This window comes from Antechinus flavipes, chromosome 4 (assembly GCF_016432865.1).
Source record: "Antechinus flavipes isolate AdamAnt ecotype Samford, QLD, Australia chromosome 4, AdamAnt_v2, whole genome shotgun sequence".
Lineage (NCBI taxonomy): Eukaryota > Metazoa > Chordata > Mammalia > Dasyuromorphia > Dasyuridae > Antechinus > Antechinus flavipes.
This window is the reverse complement of record NC_067401.1, coordinates 7,208,686-7,226,332: the sequence shown is the minus strand read 5'-3', so window position 1 is coordinate 7,226,332 and position 17,647 is coordinate 7,208,686. Positions and strand designations below refer to the sequence as shown.

At 43.0% G+C, this 17,647-nt stretch overlaps 1 protein-coding gene across 1 annotated transcript in view; it reads left to right on the top strand.

Annotated features, from left to right (window-relative positions):
- Positions 1-17,647, top strand: part of COL6A3 (collagen type VI alpha 3 chain) — an 86,267-nt gene that overhangs the window by 57,341 nt on the left and 11,279 nt on the right. Inside the window, 16 exon segments of the mRNA XM_051999189.1 lie at positions 687-749; positions 1,300-1,362; positions 2,334-2,396; positions 2,956-3,018; positions 4,212-4,262; positions 5,031-5,066; positions 6,069-6,131; positions 7,614-7,676; positions 9,424-9,456; positions 9,552-9,588; positions 9,686-9,697; positions 10,005-10,498; positions 12,680-12,776; positions 13,373-14,071; positions 14,931-15,033; positions 16,959-17,599. Of these exon segments, the coding sequence (XP_051855149.1) occupies positions 687-749; positions 1,300-1,362; positions 2,334-2,396; positions 2,956-3,018; positions 4,212-4,262; positions 5,031-5,066; positions 6,069-6,131; positions 7,614-7,676; positions 9,424-9,456; positions 9,552-9,588; positions 9,686-9,697; positions 10,005-10,498; positions 12,680-12,776; positions 13,373-14,071; positions 14,931-15,033; positions 16,959-17,599 (2,581 nt within the window).

The following is a 17,647-nucleotide window of genomic DNA, read 5'->3' as shown; positions in this document are numbered from 1 at the left end:
CAGCACCCGGTACGTTGAGGGTTTTGACATTGTCCACGTACCCTGCTCCTCCCAGGGCGAATGAGAAGAGCTCTGATCCGATCCCGTACTTTGTTATTGGGCCTCTCTGGGAGGAGTTTTCAGGGAAGAACATGGAAGGGACATGGAAATGGGGGTGATATAAAAACCAAGTTCTTAGTCAAGCTGGTGACCATCCTGCCTGAGCCAAGGTAGAGGGGACGCCCCTGGACGAAGCAGCCAGATGGGAACCGAGTCGTTGCTCTAAGTCTGTGATGCTCCCCATGAGCTGCTGCTTTGTTGGTTTATTTTAGCCACTGGTTTAGAGCCCACCCACACCAAAGGTTCCTCTGGGCAGGACATGCTCTGGCTGGGGATGTTTCCAGCATGTCTGTGGCCCAAGGTCTGGCCGTGTTAGCTCAGAGAAGCCCCTCGCCAGCAAGACGGCCACGGGGGGATGCCATTTTTGGCCAGTTATTCTAGGGAGGCTTCTACCTTGGAGGCAATGAGCACTGTAGGGGAGGAGCTCTGGGTAGGGAAAGTTGGAGGATCCCTGTCCCAGCCCTGGTTTCCCAATCTTGGGTCTGTCTGTGGGACCTGAACATGACGGCAGTGAAGGAAAATGGGGAACTACAAGGCTTGACTTTGAACCCGGCTCTGTGTGACCTCTATTCTCTCTTGTTTTCAAGGGTAACAAAGGAGGCCCAGGGCAAGCGGGAGTTTCAGGAGAACCAGGAACAAGAGGGCCACAGGTGGGTGAATGCCGGGGAGATCCTGGCTTCCTTCTCAGGGGACAAACGGCCTTTTAATTACTTGCCTTGACTTTCTCGAGCGGTAGCGCATTCTTGGGGCTTTTGCTGACATTTTTATCACCTTGCTGGTCTCATTTGAGTGATCGTACCCAGTGTGGACTCCTGCCAAGAGTGCTAGATAAGGAACTGGGAGGGAACTGGCCTCTGACACATGACGAGCAAATCATTCCCCCCTTACCTGTCAAATCAGGGGGTTGGACTGGGGGCTTCTGGGGCCCCTTCCAGCTCTTGGGCATAATTTAGGCAAGTGACTTCTCTCTTTCAATCTTAGTTTCCTAATTTGTAACCATTGGAATCATGTAATAATTTGGAATAATGTTTGTCTTACTAATTTCACTGAGTGGCTTGTTCCTAAAGGCTTTGCAAGCCCCGAGGTCTATCTGAATTATGAACTCTTATTGCCTTAACTGTTTTGGACAGTTCTCCCTCCCGAGGATCTTTCCTAAATGCTTCCTTTATTCACATCACTTATGCTGATCTCTGTCCATAGGGTCCAGCCGGCCCAACCGGTCCCCCAGGCTTAATAGGTGAACAAGGCATTCCTGGACCAAGGGTAAATATTCTTCCTTTTCTTCCCTCCTTTCTCACTCACTCTTTCTCCTGCTTTACCCCTTTCTCATTTGTTCTTTTCTTCTTTCTTTTCTATTTCTTCTCTCTCCATCAAGGGTGGGGAGGGGGAGAGCAGGTTATAAAGGCAGCTGATGAGCACTTAGTCTTCCATTTATGGTGGTCAGTGTTGAAGCCCCATCTCAGATTTTCCTTTTTTCTCCTCTGATAATCTGATACACATTGTGGGGAGTTCTTCCATGAACAAATAATTTGTTATTATATGAATGGAATAGAAGAGAATTCTGGAGGTGAAATCAAATGTGACAGAAGCAGTGCAGTGTCCCGATGGTGAGAGCACTAGAGTTAGAGCCTCTGAAACTTATTGCCTGTATGGCCTTGGGCAAACCTCCATGGATACGGGTATATGTAAAACCATGGCTTTGAAGTCCTAGTCCAATCCTAAAATACCAATTATAGAAACCGACTGACAAATATTGGCTTAGGAGAGCGTCCCCCAAACAAAGATGGATGGCTTCTAGTCTGGAATTTCCATTTCACATCTTTAAATTAAGCCCATTCCATCGAGGAGGGGCAGTGCCGTTGTTCCACTTTGCATCTCTCAGAGGGACTTGGACATTGTGTGTTAGCCACAGTAGATGTTTAATATCTGTACCTGCTGATCAGTCCCTGAGCACAAAGCAAGTGCTATGTCCCAATCAGCTGCCATAGAAGGCGGGATCTATCATGGACCATGCCATCGGTGTCAATTGTGGAAGGGGCAGAGATGGCTTCATGCACTCATATATTTATGGGAAAATCATCAGACCTGAGGGTTAAGGTAAAGTCTTATCCAAGGGATAACAAAGCAATTGAGTGCTGAGGGGGAACAAGTGGGATACATTTGGGAATTTCTGGGAATATCTATAGTAAAACTTGGACTAATTTGTAGTCTAATCCCTTTTCTTCTTCCTCTAGGGAGGTGGTGGGACTCCTGGAGTTCCTGGAGATCGTGGCCGACCTGGTCCCCTGGGACCCAAGGTGTGTCTTCAGAGACCAAGGTCCCCTTAACGTAGGCTGACTCCTAGATGAAAACTCAGGCTTACAAGACCCTCATTTGTCAGAAAAACTGACAAGCTACCTGAAGTAGCTGAGAATAGGCTTCTGATCCCTTTCAGAGATACTCTCTCAGGCCAGAGAGTCATGGCTACTCCCAAAAGAAGCCTAAGGCAGGGAGCTCTCATTTTTACTGCCTAATTTCCACTTCATTAAAGTATAGATAAATTGACACACGCCTCCCTTTCCACTACAGTAGGGTTAGGAAGCACCTTGAAAAGAACCCTGTTTGGAGAAATAGACAAGCCAGTTTTGTGTCCCAGCTCTGGCTCTTAATAGCTTTGTAAGCTGAAGCTTCTACTGAAATTGAGTTCAGTTGAATTCACTTCATTCTAACCCAACTTATCTCAACTCAACCCATTCCAACCCAACTCAACCTAATCCATTCCAACTTTAATCAACTCCACTCACTCAGCATTAGTGAGAGAATTTTATGTACAATTTGAAGCTAGGATGATTTTTCTAAGATCGCTTCTTTTCCTAGGGTGAGCCTGGAGAGCCTGGTCCCAAGGGAGGTAATGGACCACGTGGACCTCGGGGAGAGATGGTAAGTTTGAGAATGAACTTGGATCCCAGAACTTTTCATGATTCACTCTGGATAAGAAAAAAGATGGGTTTTACCTTCTGAAGACTCTTTCTTGAGCTGACACTGTTTCTTGAGGAAAAAACAGATTTTTGTCTATCTCCTTGGGTGTCCATTTGAAATCATTGAGCTCAAGAACTTTGGGTTAAAATGTCCTTTCCTGAGATAATAGTTTATCTGTTTGAATAGTGCTGTTTAATGATGATGTTCATGAACTGAGTCTTGAAACTTACTGTCTAAATAACCATCCAAGAGATCAAACCAAGAGTCTCTAAGACACTGGCAAGACTTCTCAGAGGGCAGGATGGTGGAGTGGATAGAATTATGACTTTGGAGTTCATTCTGGCTATATTCCCAGTAATAAGGGGATAGCTACAGAAGGAATAGGTTTTAACAAAACCCTAAGAACAGAGAATGTTATGGTACCCAATTATAGCAAGAAATTGGAGGAGATCTTTCCTGCAGTTTTGTATTGACTATAAAAATTCAACCTCAGCTAGTTGTACTGGGTAACCTCCAAAGCCTCTTGTAGTTTGAAGCACCCAGTACAGGGAGCTTTTAAGAAATTTTTGGTAGTTAGGTCTTCTATCTTACAGTTGTATGCTTTAATGACCAATTGTGAAGGTTGCAAAGGAGCATATCTTGGTTTGATAGAAGAAATAATTTTTTCACACTTGGCACTCTTCAATAATTTTCCAATTTACTTTTGAATAATTTCACAACCAGTCCTTCTTGTACCTTCATGCAAGTCAAAAAGTATTTATTAAGTACCTACTGTGTGCTAGGCATTTATTAAGTACCTACCGTATGCCAGACACTATATTAGATACTGAAGATACAAAGAAAGCTAAAGGACAGTCCCTGCTATGCTGGAGTTCTTATTCTTCATTTCTCTTTATCTATTATGAATGGCATAAGCCATTGTTGAGTGTGTGCTTCCAGTTTGGCAAATGGATCCCTTTCAACTCACCATGTCCTAAAATGGCTTTTTCTTACCTTTCTTTAGTAGAAGGATGGCACTGATCCTTTCAAAACCCTCAACATGATAGGATTCTTTGGGAAGTGTTTCGCTCTCCTCCTTCCCCTGCTCTGACAAGCACCAGGACTGCTCCATCAGATATCCAACTGATGATAATGTCTGTCTTTTCTTTTCCCAGGGAGATGATGGTCGAGATGGCATAGGCCTTGAAGGACAGAAAGGCAAAAAGGCAAGCACTTCACTAATAAACAGTGGTTGAATATTTATTAAAATTTAGTTCATTCTATTGTTGAGGTGGGATCATATCAGCTTACTGATGTTTGCTAGATAGAGGAGAAGGGAATCTGTGAGTTGTCAAGTCCACCTTGCATGTCATATTTATAATGAATGCAATTGAATGAGAGAATGACTGAATGAGTGTTGTGGATGGTAAAATGTCATAGAAATGTAAGTTAACTCTAGTTATCTTATTCCCAAACTTGTTGCATTATGATTATTATGTTTGTTGTTAATAAATATAAACTATCATTAATTAATATTTTAATTAATTTATTTAAAATTATTAAAAATAAATTAAAATAAATAATTTAATAAATAAATAATAATTGATATTATTATATAATAAATTATATATTATTTTATATATTATATAAATATGTATTTATATAACATATATAAAAACATATGTAAATATATAATATAAATAAATATAATAAATAAAAATATATTATAATAAATTATACAATAAAATTAATTATTAATTATAAACATTAATAAATACTTATAAAGCTTAGGTTTATTAATAGAATAACAATGTGAATGTTCAACAAATTCTTTAAGTAGAACCATATAAAGCAACATTGTCCTTTTATTTTATATACATATATATATACATACATATAGACTTTATAGAAATAAATGTGAATATATACACGTTTAAATTGCAGCAGACTCTTGATTGAATCTTTTCTTTTCTTTCTTTTTTCATTTTTTTTAGGGAGAACGTGGATTCCCTGGATATCCAGGACCAAAGGTAGATAGAGTTTTTGGTAGTAATATTATCAGTATGGCATGATCACACATAAATAATATTGCTAATCAACTGCTTTAAATCTGTGTCTGTATAATTCCATGACAAGGGAGATTTCTCTCAATCAATGTAAAGATTTACTATTGGGTTCAAGCAATCAATTTCACAAGTACAAGATGAGGGAGACATGACTAAGCACCATTAGGTGCTTGTGAGGGAAAGAGTTGGTATTGAACTGCAAAATCACCATGACTCAACATTGTAACATTACAGTTGTGAAAAACTAATGTAGTTGTACTTTGCTTGTACTGAGAGGCAATGCCCATAACGGAGGTGAGAGTTCCATTGTTCTGTTCTACCCTGATCTAGAGAATTGTGTTCAGTTTTGGAAGTCCTATTTTAAGGGGATCATTTACAAGTTGGAATGCATCTAAGTGATCTTAGGAAGGTAAAGACAATTAGAATGCTGAAGGGGTCTAGAAACATAGCATGAGATAGAAGAAACTCAAGAAACACTCAGGGGCCGTGATAGAAGTATTAGGTTTCCAGAAGACTGTCCTATGGAAGAGGAGGAAGATGTTTCCTGTTTGATCCCAGAGGAAAGAACTTTTTAATAATTAGAACTATAACCAACTGAAATTAATGGACTTGTAAAGGAGTGAGTTCCCTGTCATTGGAAGTAATGTTCAAGCAGGGACTATGTTATCTTCTGTCAGAGATTTCTGAATGAAGTCGATGATTGTACCTCAGTGACCTTCTAGAGACTTTTTGGAATTCTATCAATCAACTAATTTGATTTACTCAGTATAAAACACACACCCATCCACCCTCATTAGTCCACTGAATTCAGTGGGAAGAAGAGAGTCATTCAGGACTGATACAGTCTCCTTGACTTCAGCAAATACCTTCTTATTATATAAGGAATATATATATATATATTATATAATATTATATAAGGAATAATATATATAAGGAATACCAACTATTCCTTCCCTTTCTTCCTAGGGTGCTCCTGGTGACCGAGGTGTGGATGGAGGACCAGGACCTAAAGGAAGCAGAGGCCGTCGGGTAAGTCTTAGTCCTAGTATCATCCACTCAACCAATGAATTCCTTTGTCTAAGCAGGTCATCGTGGAGCTGTGGATTCACTTGGCCTTTTCAGACCTCAGCAGAATGAGGAGCCTGAACCAGTTAGCCTCTGAGGTTTCTTACAGCTCTACATTTATGAGTCTATGATCCTATGAATAAATTTCAACTCCAAAACACCACATTGATTATTTCCAGCTCATTCTTTTAGGCATGGAATAGAAATGAAAAACAAAAAGACCTTTTCATCCCAAGGCCTGTTATAGTCTATTCCTTTACATTCTGAAAAAAATAACATTATTTCCTATTCAGCTAAATGATTTTTATTAAGGGATAGTGCCAGAGAACCCTTCCCAGCTTTGGAGACACAATAATTAGAAACATGGAGTTGTTAAAACTTCTCAGACTTGGAGTTGGCCCAACTGGTTCAGTGCATTAGTTGGCAGCTTAGCTCAGCACCAGACATCTGGTGAGTGTTTCTAGGGTGGTTCTGGGCACACTGGGAATTCATATGTGGTGTTTTCCTTACTCATCAACCAGTGTGACTTCTCTACTTGACCAATGAGCCCATGATCTTGCTGGAGGTAAAATTTTTGCCATACTTCTTTAACTTGACCCCTGCAGCAGTTCAGATTGTGAGATAGCTCAAAGTCAGGTCGTTAACAAAAACTTAATTTTTAGGTTGTTGGGTTAGGCAATAAAGAGAAATGAACTATTGGACATTTGCCTAATTAATTTCATTAATCTAGACTGCCAGACCAAACTACTTGGCAGAAGGGTGGATTTAAAAAAAATTGGAACGATTGCTTACCCTCAATAAATACCCTGCGTTCTAACCTCATATCCAGTTCTCTGTCTTAAGGATAGCCTTTTCTCCAGTGACTCTGGTATAGTCAGACTACATATTCACTCCAGACCAAGGGCCCCAGATAACCTACTGATTCCTCTACTTCTATTTTTTCCCATTGCTTTTTGAGCTTAGACTTTTGATTCTTCTGAAATTGTGGCAATATTTGACTTGAAGCTAATCAGTCGCTCAACTGATCAAGTATTTATTAAGTGGATGCTTTGCTTGGGATACAGAGAAAGACTAGGATAGATCCTGCTTTCAAAGAGCTTATAATGGTTGATTAGCTAAGACATTGCTAGGAAAATAGTTCTATTCTGGCTACACAGAACCAAAAAATAGGTGAGCTTTTCTGACAGCAGACCCAGCTCCTTGTCCATCTTTGGAGTTTCTTCCAGATGTATATTTAAGGTTACACGGAGAAAGGTGTTTGGCCAGATTACTTAAACTTGTACTCTCTGTTGAACGCAATGCCAGTGAATACAGATCCACCCAGTTATTCCTTTGAGCCTAAACCTGGGTAAAGACCAGATTAATCCAAAAAGTCTTGGAGTTCTTTGTGGTTTTGAGAACTCTTTCCCAAGGAAATAGAACTAAATTTGCTTTGCTTTTCTGCAGGGAAATTCAGGACCACCTGGAGCTCTTGGACAGAAGGGAGATCCAGGATACCCAGGACCATCTGTGAGTACTCTTGCAACCTCTCAACCTAGCCTCCTTTTTGATCTGCTAGTAGTCACTGAAAGTCTTCTGTATCCAGTTCCCTCCTTCACATGGACCTTCTTCTAGCTTCACTTCTTGGATGTTGCAGAGGAAAGGGAAAAAATCCATCTCACTTAACATTCCAGTCTGCTGAAATGAAAGGCTTGGAACGTTGAAAAAAACTGAATTTGTTTTTACTGTGGAATTTAGGGAAGTAATCTAATCTAATTCCTCCACTTTACAAATGAGTAGCCTGAAACCCAGAGAGGTCCAAAAGATGTAATAGATGTAAAATGTTTGGGAAATATCAAGGCACCATTTGAGGGTCAGAGATAATTATTTTATCATGACTTGCCTCTATGCAAACAAGCAGGGGTGAGGTTTGGACCAAGTGCTCTGCTTCAGCATTTTGTTCATCTTACAATTGAGCTCTTGACCCCATTCTTTTCACTTTCTTCCCTGGGATGATTGGTTCAGAAGTTATTCATTCATTCGTTCACTCATTCATTTCTTCATTCACTCACTCATTCATTCATTGACCCAACACTTATTATTATTGTCTAGTAGTCATTTCAGTTCCTCATTCTCCACTAGCTCCTTCCCATATTTCCATTCTAAGAAGCCCCCAAAACTTACTTACTGTCTTCTTTTGATCATCTGCCAATACAGCTGCCATTCCATCTCTTCTGTGTCCTTCCCTGATAACGTTCCTGAAACAGTCTGCACTTGATGTTTCCACTTACTTTTGACCTCCCGTGTTTGTTCCTTGCCAGCTGGCATCTGTGCCCACCCCTTGACTGAAGCTATTCTCACAAGGTTATTAATGGCCTCCTAGTCACTAAATATGACAGCCTCTTTCCCCCCAGTTCTCCTTCTCCTTTTGATAGACTGTCTTCTGGATGTTCCTGCCTGTTCTCCCTGGCACACCCAAAGTCTTCTGGATTCTTTCTCTCTCTTTAACTGCCCTCTTCCAACTCCCAGCCCCAAGATTGCCAGTCAAGGGCTGTTCTTGACAAACTTCTTTACCATCTGTGACAAAACCACATTATGAGAGAATTGGGGATGTTCCATGGAGTCTCTGTCCCTGGAGATCTTAGGGAATGAGACAGCTGGCCTTCAAGGGCTGTCACCTGTGGAGAGACAGCCAAGAAGGTTCGGGTGATCTTCTGGGGTCCCAGAAAGTTTTCCAGTTCTGCTTTTGGGTTCTTCTGTGGGATGAAGAATGTGGATTTGACTTGACTTTTGATTCTGCTTATTTGCCTCTGTGACTTTGGGCAGGTCACTCTGTCTCTGAGCCCCATTTTTCTTAATTGTAAAATGAAGGGGTTGGACTAAAGGAGAGAGAAGGAGGGAGATGTGGAGGAGAAAAAGGGAGAGATAGAGAGAATGAGAGGGAGGGAGAGAGAGACAGAAAGACGGAGAGGCAGGAAGAGACACACAGAGACAAAGACAGACAGAGATAGAAATAGAGACAGACAGAGGGAGGCCATATAGTCCAAGTAAGAACACTTGGAAATAAATCCCAGCTCTTTTACTCATTAGCTAATGAAGAACTTGTAATAAAAATGTAACTTGGCTCCTTCATTTCTTCAGTGATTTTTCTGGAGGTAAAAGACTTAAAAATGTGAATGTGGGAATAAAAAATAAGATATATTTCTTTATTAAACTTAAGTAATGATCCTGGGAAATGGTCCATAATTTCTAATCTTTTCTTCCTTGCCTTTTACAGGGTGATAAAGGCAACAGAGGAGAATCAGTGGAGGTAAGCAAAACATAAATTAAAATTTAGACTATTGTTCATCAGGATTTCCCCGATTTATACATGTTACTCATCTGTGTTTGTGTTTTCTTTTAAAGCAATGTGCCCTGATTCAGAGCATCAAAGATACATGCCGTAAGTACTCTATCTTCACTCCTCCCCCAATTACCTTGAACAATTAGGAATCTGGTTCTAGAAATATCTTTCTAACTGCTTTCCTTTTCCTTTTCAGCTTGCTGTTATGGTGAGTACTTTTCAATGGATCGCCTTTCTCCCCCAGTGGTGGAGTGGGAGGCCGAAGTTTCAAGTCTTGGCTCTGCCATTTGCTAGCTCTGTGATGCTGGGCAGTCTGCCTGACCTTTCTGAGTATCAGTTACTTCATCTATAAAATAGGATTTCTTACTCTTCTCTTCCCAACTTTCTAAGGTTGATTTAAAAAAAGATTTCTGTAAACTTTTCTATACTAGGGAGACGGGAGCTCTCACTGCATTTCTCTATTTCCAGCAGTCAAAAAATTACTTGTATCGAAAGCATTTGTTTCTTTTCGGCAGGGCCCCTGGAATGCCCGGTTTTCCCAACGGAACTCGCCTTCGCTTTAGACACCTCACAAGGGGTGAGCCAAGATATCTTCAGCCGGATGAAGGATGCCCTCCTGAGGATTGTGGGAGATTTGACCATAGCAGAGAGCAATTGTCCTCGAGGAGCCCGAGTGGCGGTGGTGACCTACAACAATGAAGTGACCACGGAGATCCGATTCCCCGACTCCAAGAGGAAATCCCTGCTGCTGGAGCGCATCAAGAACCTGCAGGTGCCCTTGACGTCCAAGGAACGCAGCTTGGAAACCGCCATGTCCTTCGTGGCCAGGAACACCTTCAAGAGGGCTCGCAGCGGCTTCCTCATGAGGAAGGTGGCTGTCTTCTTCAGCAACGGCGTCGTCCGAGCCTCCCCTCAGCTCAATGAGGCCGTGCTCAAGCTGTCCGATGCGGGAATCACGCCCTTGTTCCTGACAAGCAGGGAGGATAGGACCCTCATCAATGCTCTGCAGGTCTGTGCTAGGCGGGGGGGAGGAGGGCCATGTCATCTTCCTGCCTGTGGATGCCGAATCCCAGGAATGCTGTCTCCTCCAACGGGGGGTCACCAGGGTCTAGTGAGGGTCATGGAGCTGGTCCGTGAGAAAAACCCAGAATGAGGCAAGTCTTACACTCGTCAGTCATAGGTTTGGAAGGGAGCCGCCAAATCAACTCAGTTAAAATAAGGCAGACAGAGTCCCTGTGGCACTGTCCCACACTGGCTACTCTGAGGGGCTGAGCAAACTGTTGTCTCAAGGAGGAAGGGGTGAGATTTGGTCAAGGAAGGCTCCTGATGGTTGAAGTTTTGGGAAAGCATTCCACGTGGTAGCTTCCTACTTTAAGTAATTGTTCTGGTTAACTAGATATTAAGCTCTTTTGCTTCTATCACACAAGGGCGAATTGTATCTGTACCCTCTAAATTTCAGCCCACTTGGTTCCAGCCCAGTTTCTCAGCCCTGGCTTTTGCTCTGGGAGATAAAACACCAAATGAGCATCTCTTCTCCTGTTTTTGGTTTCCAGTGCTGTTTATAATGCATTAGGAAGGGAAGAAGACAAAACAGCCCAAATTTCCTCCTTTGGGATCCAAATGTGATATTGGGGGAGGATTGGAAATGTTAAATCATCAGTGTAGGGGATTTCCAGGGAGGAAACTCCCTCTTCTACCATAGGTTGTCATGCAATCTGTACCCTAGAATTTTAGAGAGGCATCTGGGGCATTGAGAGGCTAAGTGACTTGTCTATATCCCATGCCTCCTCCTTCTCATCTTCCTCTTAGCTACAATAGTAATACAACAATACAATAATAATACAATAATAGCTATCACTATGTATATAATTATGTACTTTTATATCTCCTTGCCTTCTCCCATCCTCTATGAACCAGGACTTCATTAATTCACTTCCAAGGTATTTTCCAACTGTATGATTTTGTGAGTTGAATTCAATTCAATCCAAAGAACTTTAATTAAATACCTACTGTGCGTGGGACATTGGAGATACCCAAAACTCCCATAATAAAATAGTGCCTGTCTTCAAGCAGCTTCCATATTACTAGAGTTAGAGTGATGCTCACTGATGTTTTATCCACCAGAGCTATAACTAGGGCTGAGTAACTGGGATTTGGTCTCAGGGCTCTGAACTTTAGAGGATGTTGACGCTTTTCATAAGAACATAAATTTAAAGATGGAAAGGGCTTTAGAGACAATCAGGTCTTATTTCTCTCATTTTGCAGATGATTAAACTGAGACCCAAAAAGGTTAAGGATTAGCTAGAAACTTTCTGAGGCAGGATTTGAATTCGGGTCTTTGTGACTCCAAGTTTAGTGTTCTATGGAAGGACACAGGCATTGGAGGCTAGTTGGTGATTACACATGTTGGATAAGGCCTGGGATGCTACTTTCACACTCACCTGTGTCTAGGTGAGTCTAGGTGTCTAGGTGAGGTCACCTGACCTAGTGCTGACTAGTCTGTCCTATGAATCCCTGGAGCTCTTGGATCCTGACAAGTCATCATCGAAGGCTTGACCTTAACTTGGATCATTCAGGGGAAGGAGGAGGAGGGAGCATGTTGCCCTGATCCTTTTTTCTGTCACTTGGTCTATAAGTACTTGGGGGCATTTGTAACTATTGGTTAGTTGATAAAGAAGGATGGGTCAGAATGTTATGAATTTAGGCAAGACTGCTGGGTCACTGCGGAATCTCGGTGGTGCAGTGAGTAGAGCACTGGGTTTGGAGGCAGGAAAACTCGAGTTCAACTTTTGACACTAGCTGTCTCATCCCAAGCAAATCAGTTTCTTAATCTATAAATGGGGATAATAATAACATCTCTCTTACAGGGTCATTGTGAGGATCAAAGGATAAGACAATTATAAAGTGCTTAGCATAATTCCTGGCACATAATAAGTACTATAGAAATGATGCTGATGCGGAGGCAGAAATGGCCAGTCCCAGGGCAAGGACTATGAATTCAATTCTTATTTTTGATGATAATGTTATTTCAGACCTGGGGTAGAAAGGAAGGGGGAGCAGGGCTTCCATCTAGTGATAAATTGTTTGACTTAAGAAGCACAATTCACGCTGTGTTCTACACACACATACGTATTCACACTTGATTTATTTTTCCTTCATCTTTCAAAACTGTTTCCTTTGTCTAATTCAGATCAACAACACGGCTGTGGGACACGCTCTGGTTCTCCCCTCTGCAAGGAACCTCAATGAGTTCTTAAAGAATGTGTTGACTTGCCATGTGTGCTTGGGTAAGGCCTTATTGGGACCTTATTGTAAAGATTCATTCCGCTTATCCATGGGGTTGATCAAATTGAATCCGGTGGGGAAACTGTCAATCAGTCGACAAACATTTGTTAAATAATTCCCTTCTATGTCAGGCAGCATTGTGCTGGGCTCTTGGGATACAAAAAAGACAAGACCACTGTCTCCCCCCTGGAACAGTCAGAGTCTAACGGGGAAGATGATATGTAAATAACTATGGACATATAAGATATATCTATGGGAAATAATTTTAGAAAGAATTGCCTGAGAGAGCCCAGGAAAGGTCTTGTTTTGGGTTGAGGTATCTATCCTCCATGAAGCTCTGACTGGTGGTAGGTCCAGAATGATAACTTATGACTCATTTATGCTGATTCACAGGAAATAAGAGTCTAAAGTACCTTGTGATTGTCACAATATGTGTGAGGGGGAAGGTATTGTTAGTGTCTTTGTTCCCTCTCGTTATTGGTAGATGTTTGTGGTAGTCTGGGAGTGGACATTGGTGTAATGTGGAGATGTTTCCATTATATCCTGATCAGAACCGCCTTCCTTCTAAGGACAAGAATCGATCTCTGTGTTTCTCTAGATATATGTAATCCTGACCCATCGTGTGGATTCGGCAGCGCTCGGCCCGCCTTCCGGGACAGGCGAGCCGCGGGCAGCGACGTGGACATCGACATGGCCTTCATCTTGGAGAGTTCGGAGACCACGACCCCGTTTATCTTCAGTGAGATGAAGAAGTACATCGCCTACATGGTCAAGCAGTTGGACATCAGTCCCGATCCCAAGATGTCCCAGCACCTCACCCGGGTCGCTGTCCTCCAGCACGCGCCCTGGGAGCACGAGACCAACACCAGCGTCCCCCCTGCCCGGGTGGAAGTCTCCCTAACTGATTATGGCTCCAAGGACAAACTGGTGGACTTCCTCAGCAACCACATGACCCTGCTGCCCGGAACCAGAGCCCTGGGCAGTGCCATTGAGTACGCCATCGAAAGCGTCTTCGAAAGCGCCCCCAACCCCCGGGACCTGAAGATCATAGTTCTCATGGTCACCGGCGAGCTGAGGAAGGACGAACTCGACGACCTCCAGAGAATCATCGTCCAGGCCAAGTGCAAAGGCTACTTCTTTGTCATCCTGGGCATCGGCCGGAAGGTCAACGTCAAGGACGTCTACAGCTTCGCCAGTGAGCCCAACGACGTCTTCTTCAAACTGGCCGACAAGCCCACGGAGCTGAACGAAGAGCCGCTGTTACGCTTCGCAAGGCTGCTGCCCTCCTTCGTCAACAGTGAGTGCCTTGTTGAAGGAACTTGGGGAGAGCAAAGTGGAGAAGAGAAGTGATAAGGGTCTTCAGGGAAAAGGCTGCTTCTTGTTCTTTGTTTATAGCCCCCGCACTTAGTACTGTGCCTGGTACACAGAAAGTGCTTAATAAATGCTTGATGGTGATGCTAAGAGTCATAAAATCATAGGTTTTCAGATGGTCACCCAGCTATCCTCCTGTTTTACAAAGGCGGACACTGAGGCTAGAGAGGTTAAAGGATGACCGAACTGACACAGAAAGGAAAAAGCAGAGCACGGTTGTGAACCTAGATTCCTGACCCCAGACTCAATGCCCTCTCCATTATAGCAGGGAAGAGGGCGGTTTTATTTGGGTTGGCTCCGGAGGGGAGCCACTGGTGTCTTCGGCTTTGGGTAGGAGGGTCAGATGAATATTTCAGGAATATCAGCGTGGCGGATGTGTGGAGGGTGGATTTCTTCTCTTTAAGAGAGAGTCTCCCTGAGGGTCAGCTTTCTAAAATCTGAAATCCTGGCCATTCCACTACCTTTAGCTTCTGCTAATCTGCCACGTTGAATATATTTCCCCTCTGCCTAAAAATCAGGCATGTCTTCAAGTGCCGATAGGGCAATGTGACACAAGAAGTTCGAGAATCTTGCTCCCTGATAACTTTAAGAAAGTGTCACTGACCCCTCAAACCCAGGCCAGAGTGTGTTTGCTCACAGGGTGTTCTCTTCGTATTCATGGGATATGCTCTTAGCATCCATCCTTGACTTGAGGCTCATGTGAATTTGTACTTGGGTCTAATGGATTATTTTATTAATTAAAAAAAATAACCTTACCTTTTTTTGTTTTTTGTTTCCCTGCATAGGTGAAAATGCATTTTACTTGTCTCCAGATGTAAGGAAACAATGTGATTGGTTCCAGGGAGATCAGCCAGCCAAGAATCCTATCAAGTTTGGCCAAAGGCAAATGTAAGTGATCTTTCTTCTCCCAGAATGCCTTCTTGGGGGCAGGGTTGGGGAAAAGCAAGACCAAAATGGATCCTTTGTTTTTAAAGTTGTTCATTTTATACTTAAGCTACTTAATGGTTTAGTGGGCAGCCTTCAAGGCAGGGGGACATGAGTTCAAGCCTTACCTGATACTTTCAACACTTATGACTATGGATAGGACACTTGGCCTATTGGAGCTTTAGGGAATTAAAAAAAAATTTCCCTAAATAATAATCATTTATTTTCTCTCCATTGGAAAAAAAAACAAAAAAAATGAATAAAGCCTTGTAACAAATGTGTCCACTTAAGAAAACAAATTCCCACATTGGCCATGTCCAAAATATATATCTTGTTCTTCAACTTAAGTCCATGCTCCTGCCTTTAGAAGGTGGGCAGCAGGTTTTATCATGAGTCCTCTGGACTCATGGTTGGCCATTGCATTGGTCAGAATTATGAAGTTGCATAAAATTATTATAAATTATAAAATTGTTGTTATTGTATAAATTGTTTTCCTGATTCTGCTCTCTTTACTCTGTATCAGTTTAGAGAAGTCTCCCCAATGTTTTTTTGATCTTTTCTTCTGAACTAATAATATTGCAATATTATGTAAAAGTTCTCCGATAAAAATTCTATAGGCTAGTTGCTGCTATGCAACAGTTGAGGGATTTTCCATACTGGGAGCTTCCATTCTCATGCCCACCCTCAATGAAATTACGAAACAATATTAGGAGAAGTTAAAGAGTTCTTGTAAGCTAACCATAAGGCCATGCTTGCCTTGTACAAGCCAAGGTATTGTGCTGTGCCCAGAAGGCAGTGGCTGCTTAGCAGACTCTTAATGCCCATGTGGGCATTGGCAAAGTCTCAAGTACAACCACAGAGAGAGTATTTCCTGCCTTGAGGTCTGGGGCAAAGGAATAGGAGGAGGGGCAGTTATAACAGTGACAAGTGATTGTACAAAGCCGCCACGGCAGAGCCAGAGTCTGTCATTGGACGCAGTCTTCTGGAAGGCTGTTCCCTTCTACAAATGGCAAGATGGCGGCTCTAGGGACGACTTATATCTCAATCTTTGCAGACAAATGAATGTCTATTACTTTTTATTCTTCTAGGCCTGGGATTGGGTGGCAGGGAGATCTAATAGAAGAAACTTTAAAGAATTAAATTCAATACCACAAACATTTATTAAGCACCTATTGGATATGGGGGTGCTTTAGAGCTAACGGCTCCATTTAGTCCAGCTTCCCCATTGGAGAGGTGAGGAAACTGAGGTCTAGAGAATTGAAGTGACTCTCCTAGAACCACCCAACTAGCTGGTGTCAGAGATGAGATTTGAACTCGGGTCTTTTGGATTCTTTGTCACAACAAACAATCTCTGCCCTTAGATTGCTTACAGTCTCCCAGAGAATAGACACATATGAAAGTCCTAAGAAGATACAGAATTTTACAAAGTGTTTTCCAGAGGTAGCGACTGCCCCAGTGACAGGGGATCATTTCTCTGTCTTTTTCCTGTTTCCTCTAACAGCACTCAGCTCCCAAAGTTTTATTACATGTTGTTTGTATGGAGCTGTTTGCATGTTGTTTCTCCCATTAGGCTGTTATGAGCTCCTTAAGAGAAGTGAGTTTTTGTATTTCTTTGCATTCCCAGCACCTGCCCAGACCTAGTATATAGTAGGTGCTTAATAGATGCTCGTTGACTAGATGACTTAGAATTTTGCAAACCTTGCAGTGCTATGTAAATGTTGGTGTTCTTGTTTGGGGACACAATCTACTGAACTGCAAACTCCCTGAAGGGAAGGACTCCCAGACCTGTCACTGTCCTTGGAACACAGGACAAATGTCATTGGTGTTTATTGAACTAATTGGAAAGAGAAACACTCTGGAGAGAGCTAATGCTGCCTTTGTTTTTCCAGACACGGTCCTCACAATGCGACTTCCATTTCTACACCCAAGCCCGTGACTACCACAAAACTCACGACTTCAGCACCTCTATCTTCTGTAAAGCAGGCTCCTGCAAAACTGGTCCCTGCAAATCCAGTTGCTGCTCATATGCCTCCTGTAAAGCAGGCCCCTGAAAATCCATCGGCTGCTCATATGCCTCCTGTAAAGCAGGTCCCTGCAAATCCAGCTGCCACTAATCCAGCTGCTGCAAAGCAGGCCCCTGTCAATCCAGCTGCTGCAAAGCAGGCCCCTGTCAATCCAGTCCCTGTAAAGCACGCCCCTGCCAATCCTGTTGCTGCCAATGCAGCCCCCGTAAAGCAGGCCCCTGTCAGCCCTGTTGCTGCCAATGCAGCTCCTGTAAAGCAGGCCCCTGTCAGCCCTGTTGCTGCCAATGCAGCCCCTGTAAAGCAGGCCCCTGTCAACCCTGTTGCTGCCAATCCAGCCCCTGCAAAGCAGGTCCCCGCAAACCCAGCTGCAGTAGCTAGACCAGTTGCCTCAAGGCCAGCTGCTCCAAAGCCAGTGGCCGCTAAGTCAGTGGCTACGAAACCTGTGACTACGAAACCACTCACCACGAAACCCCAGGCCACGAAGCCACTGTCCCCGAAGCCAGCAGGTACGTACATAGCCACTCCGCCGGGCCTGCAGGAACCTTGCCGACTTC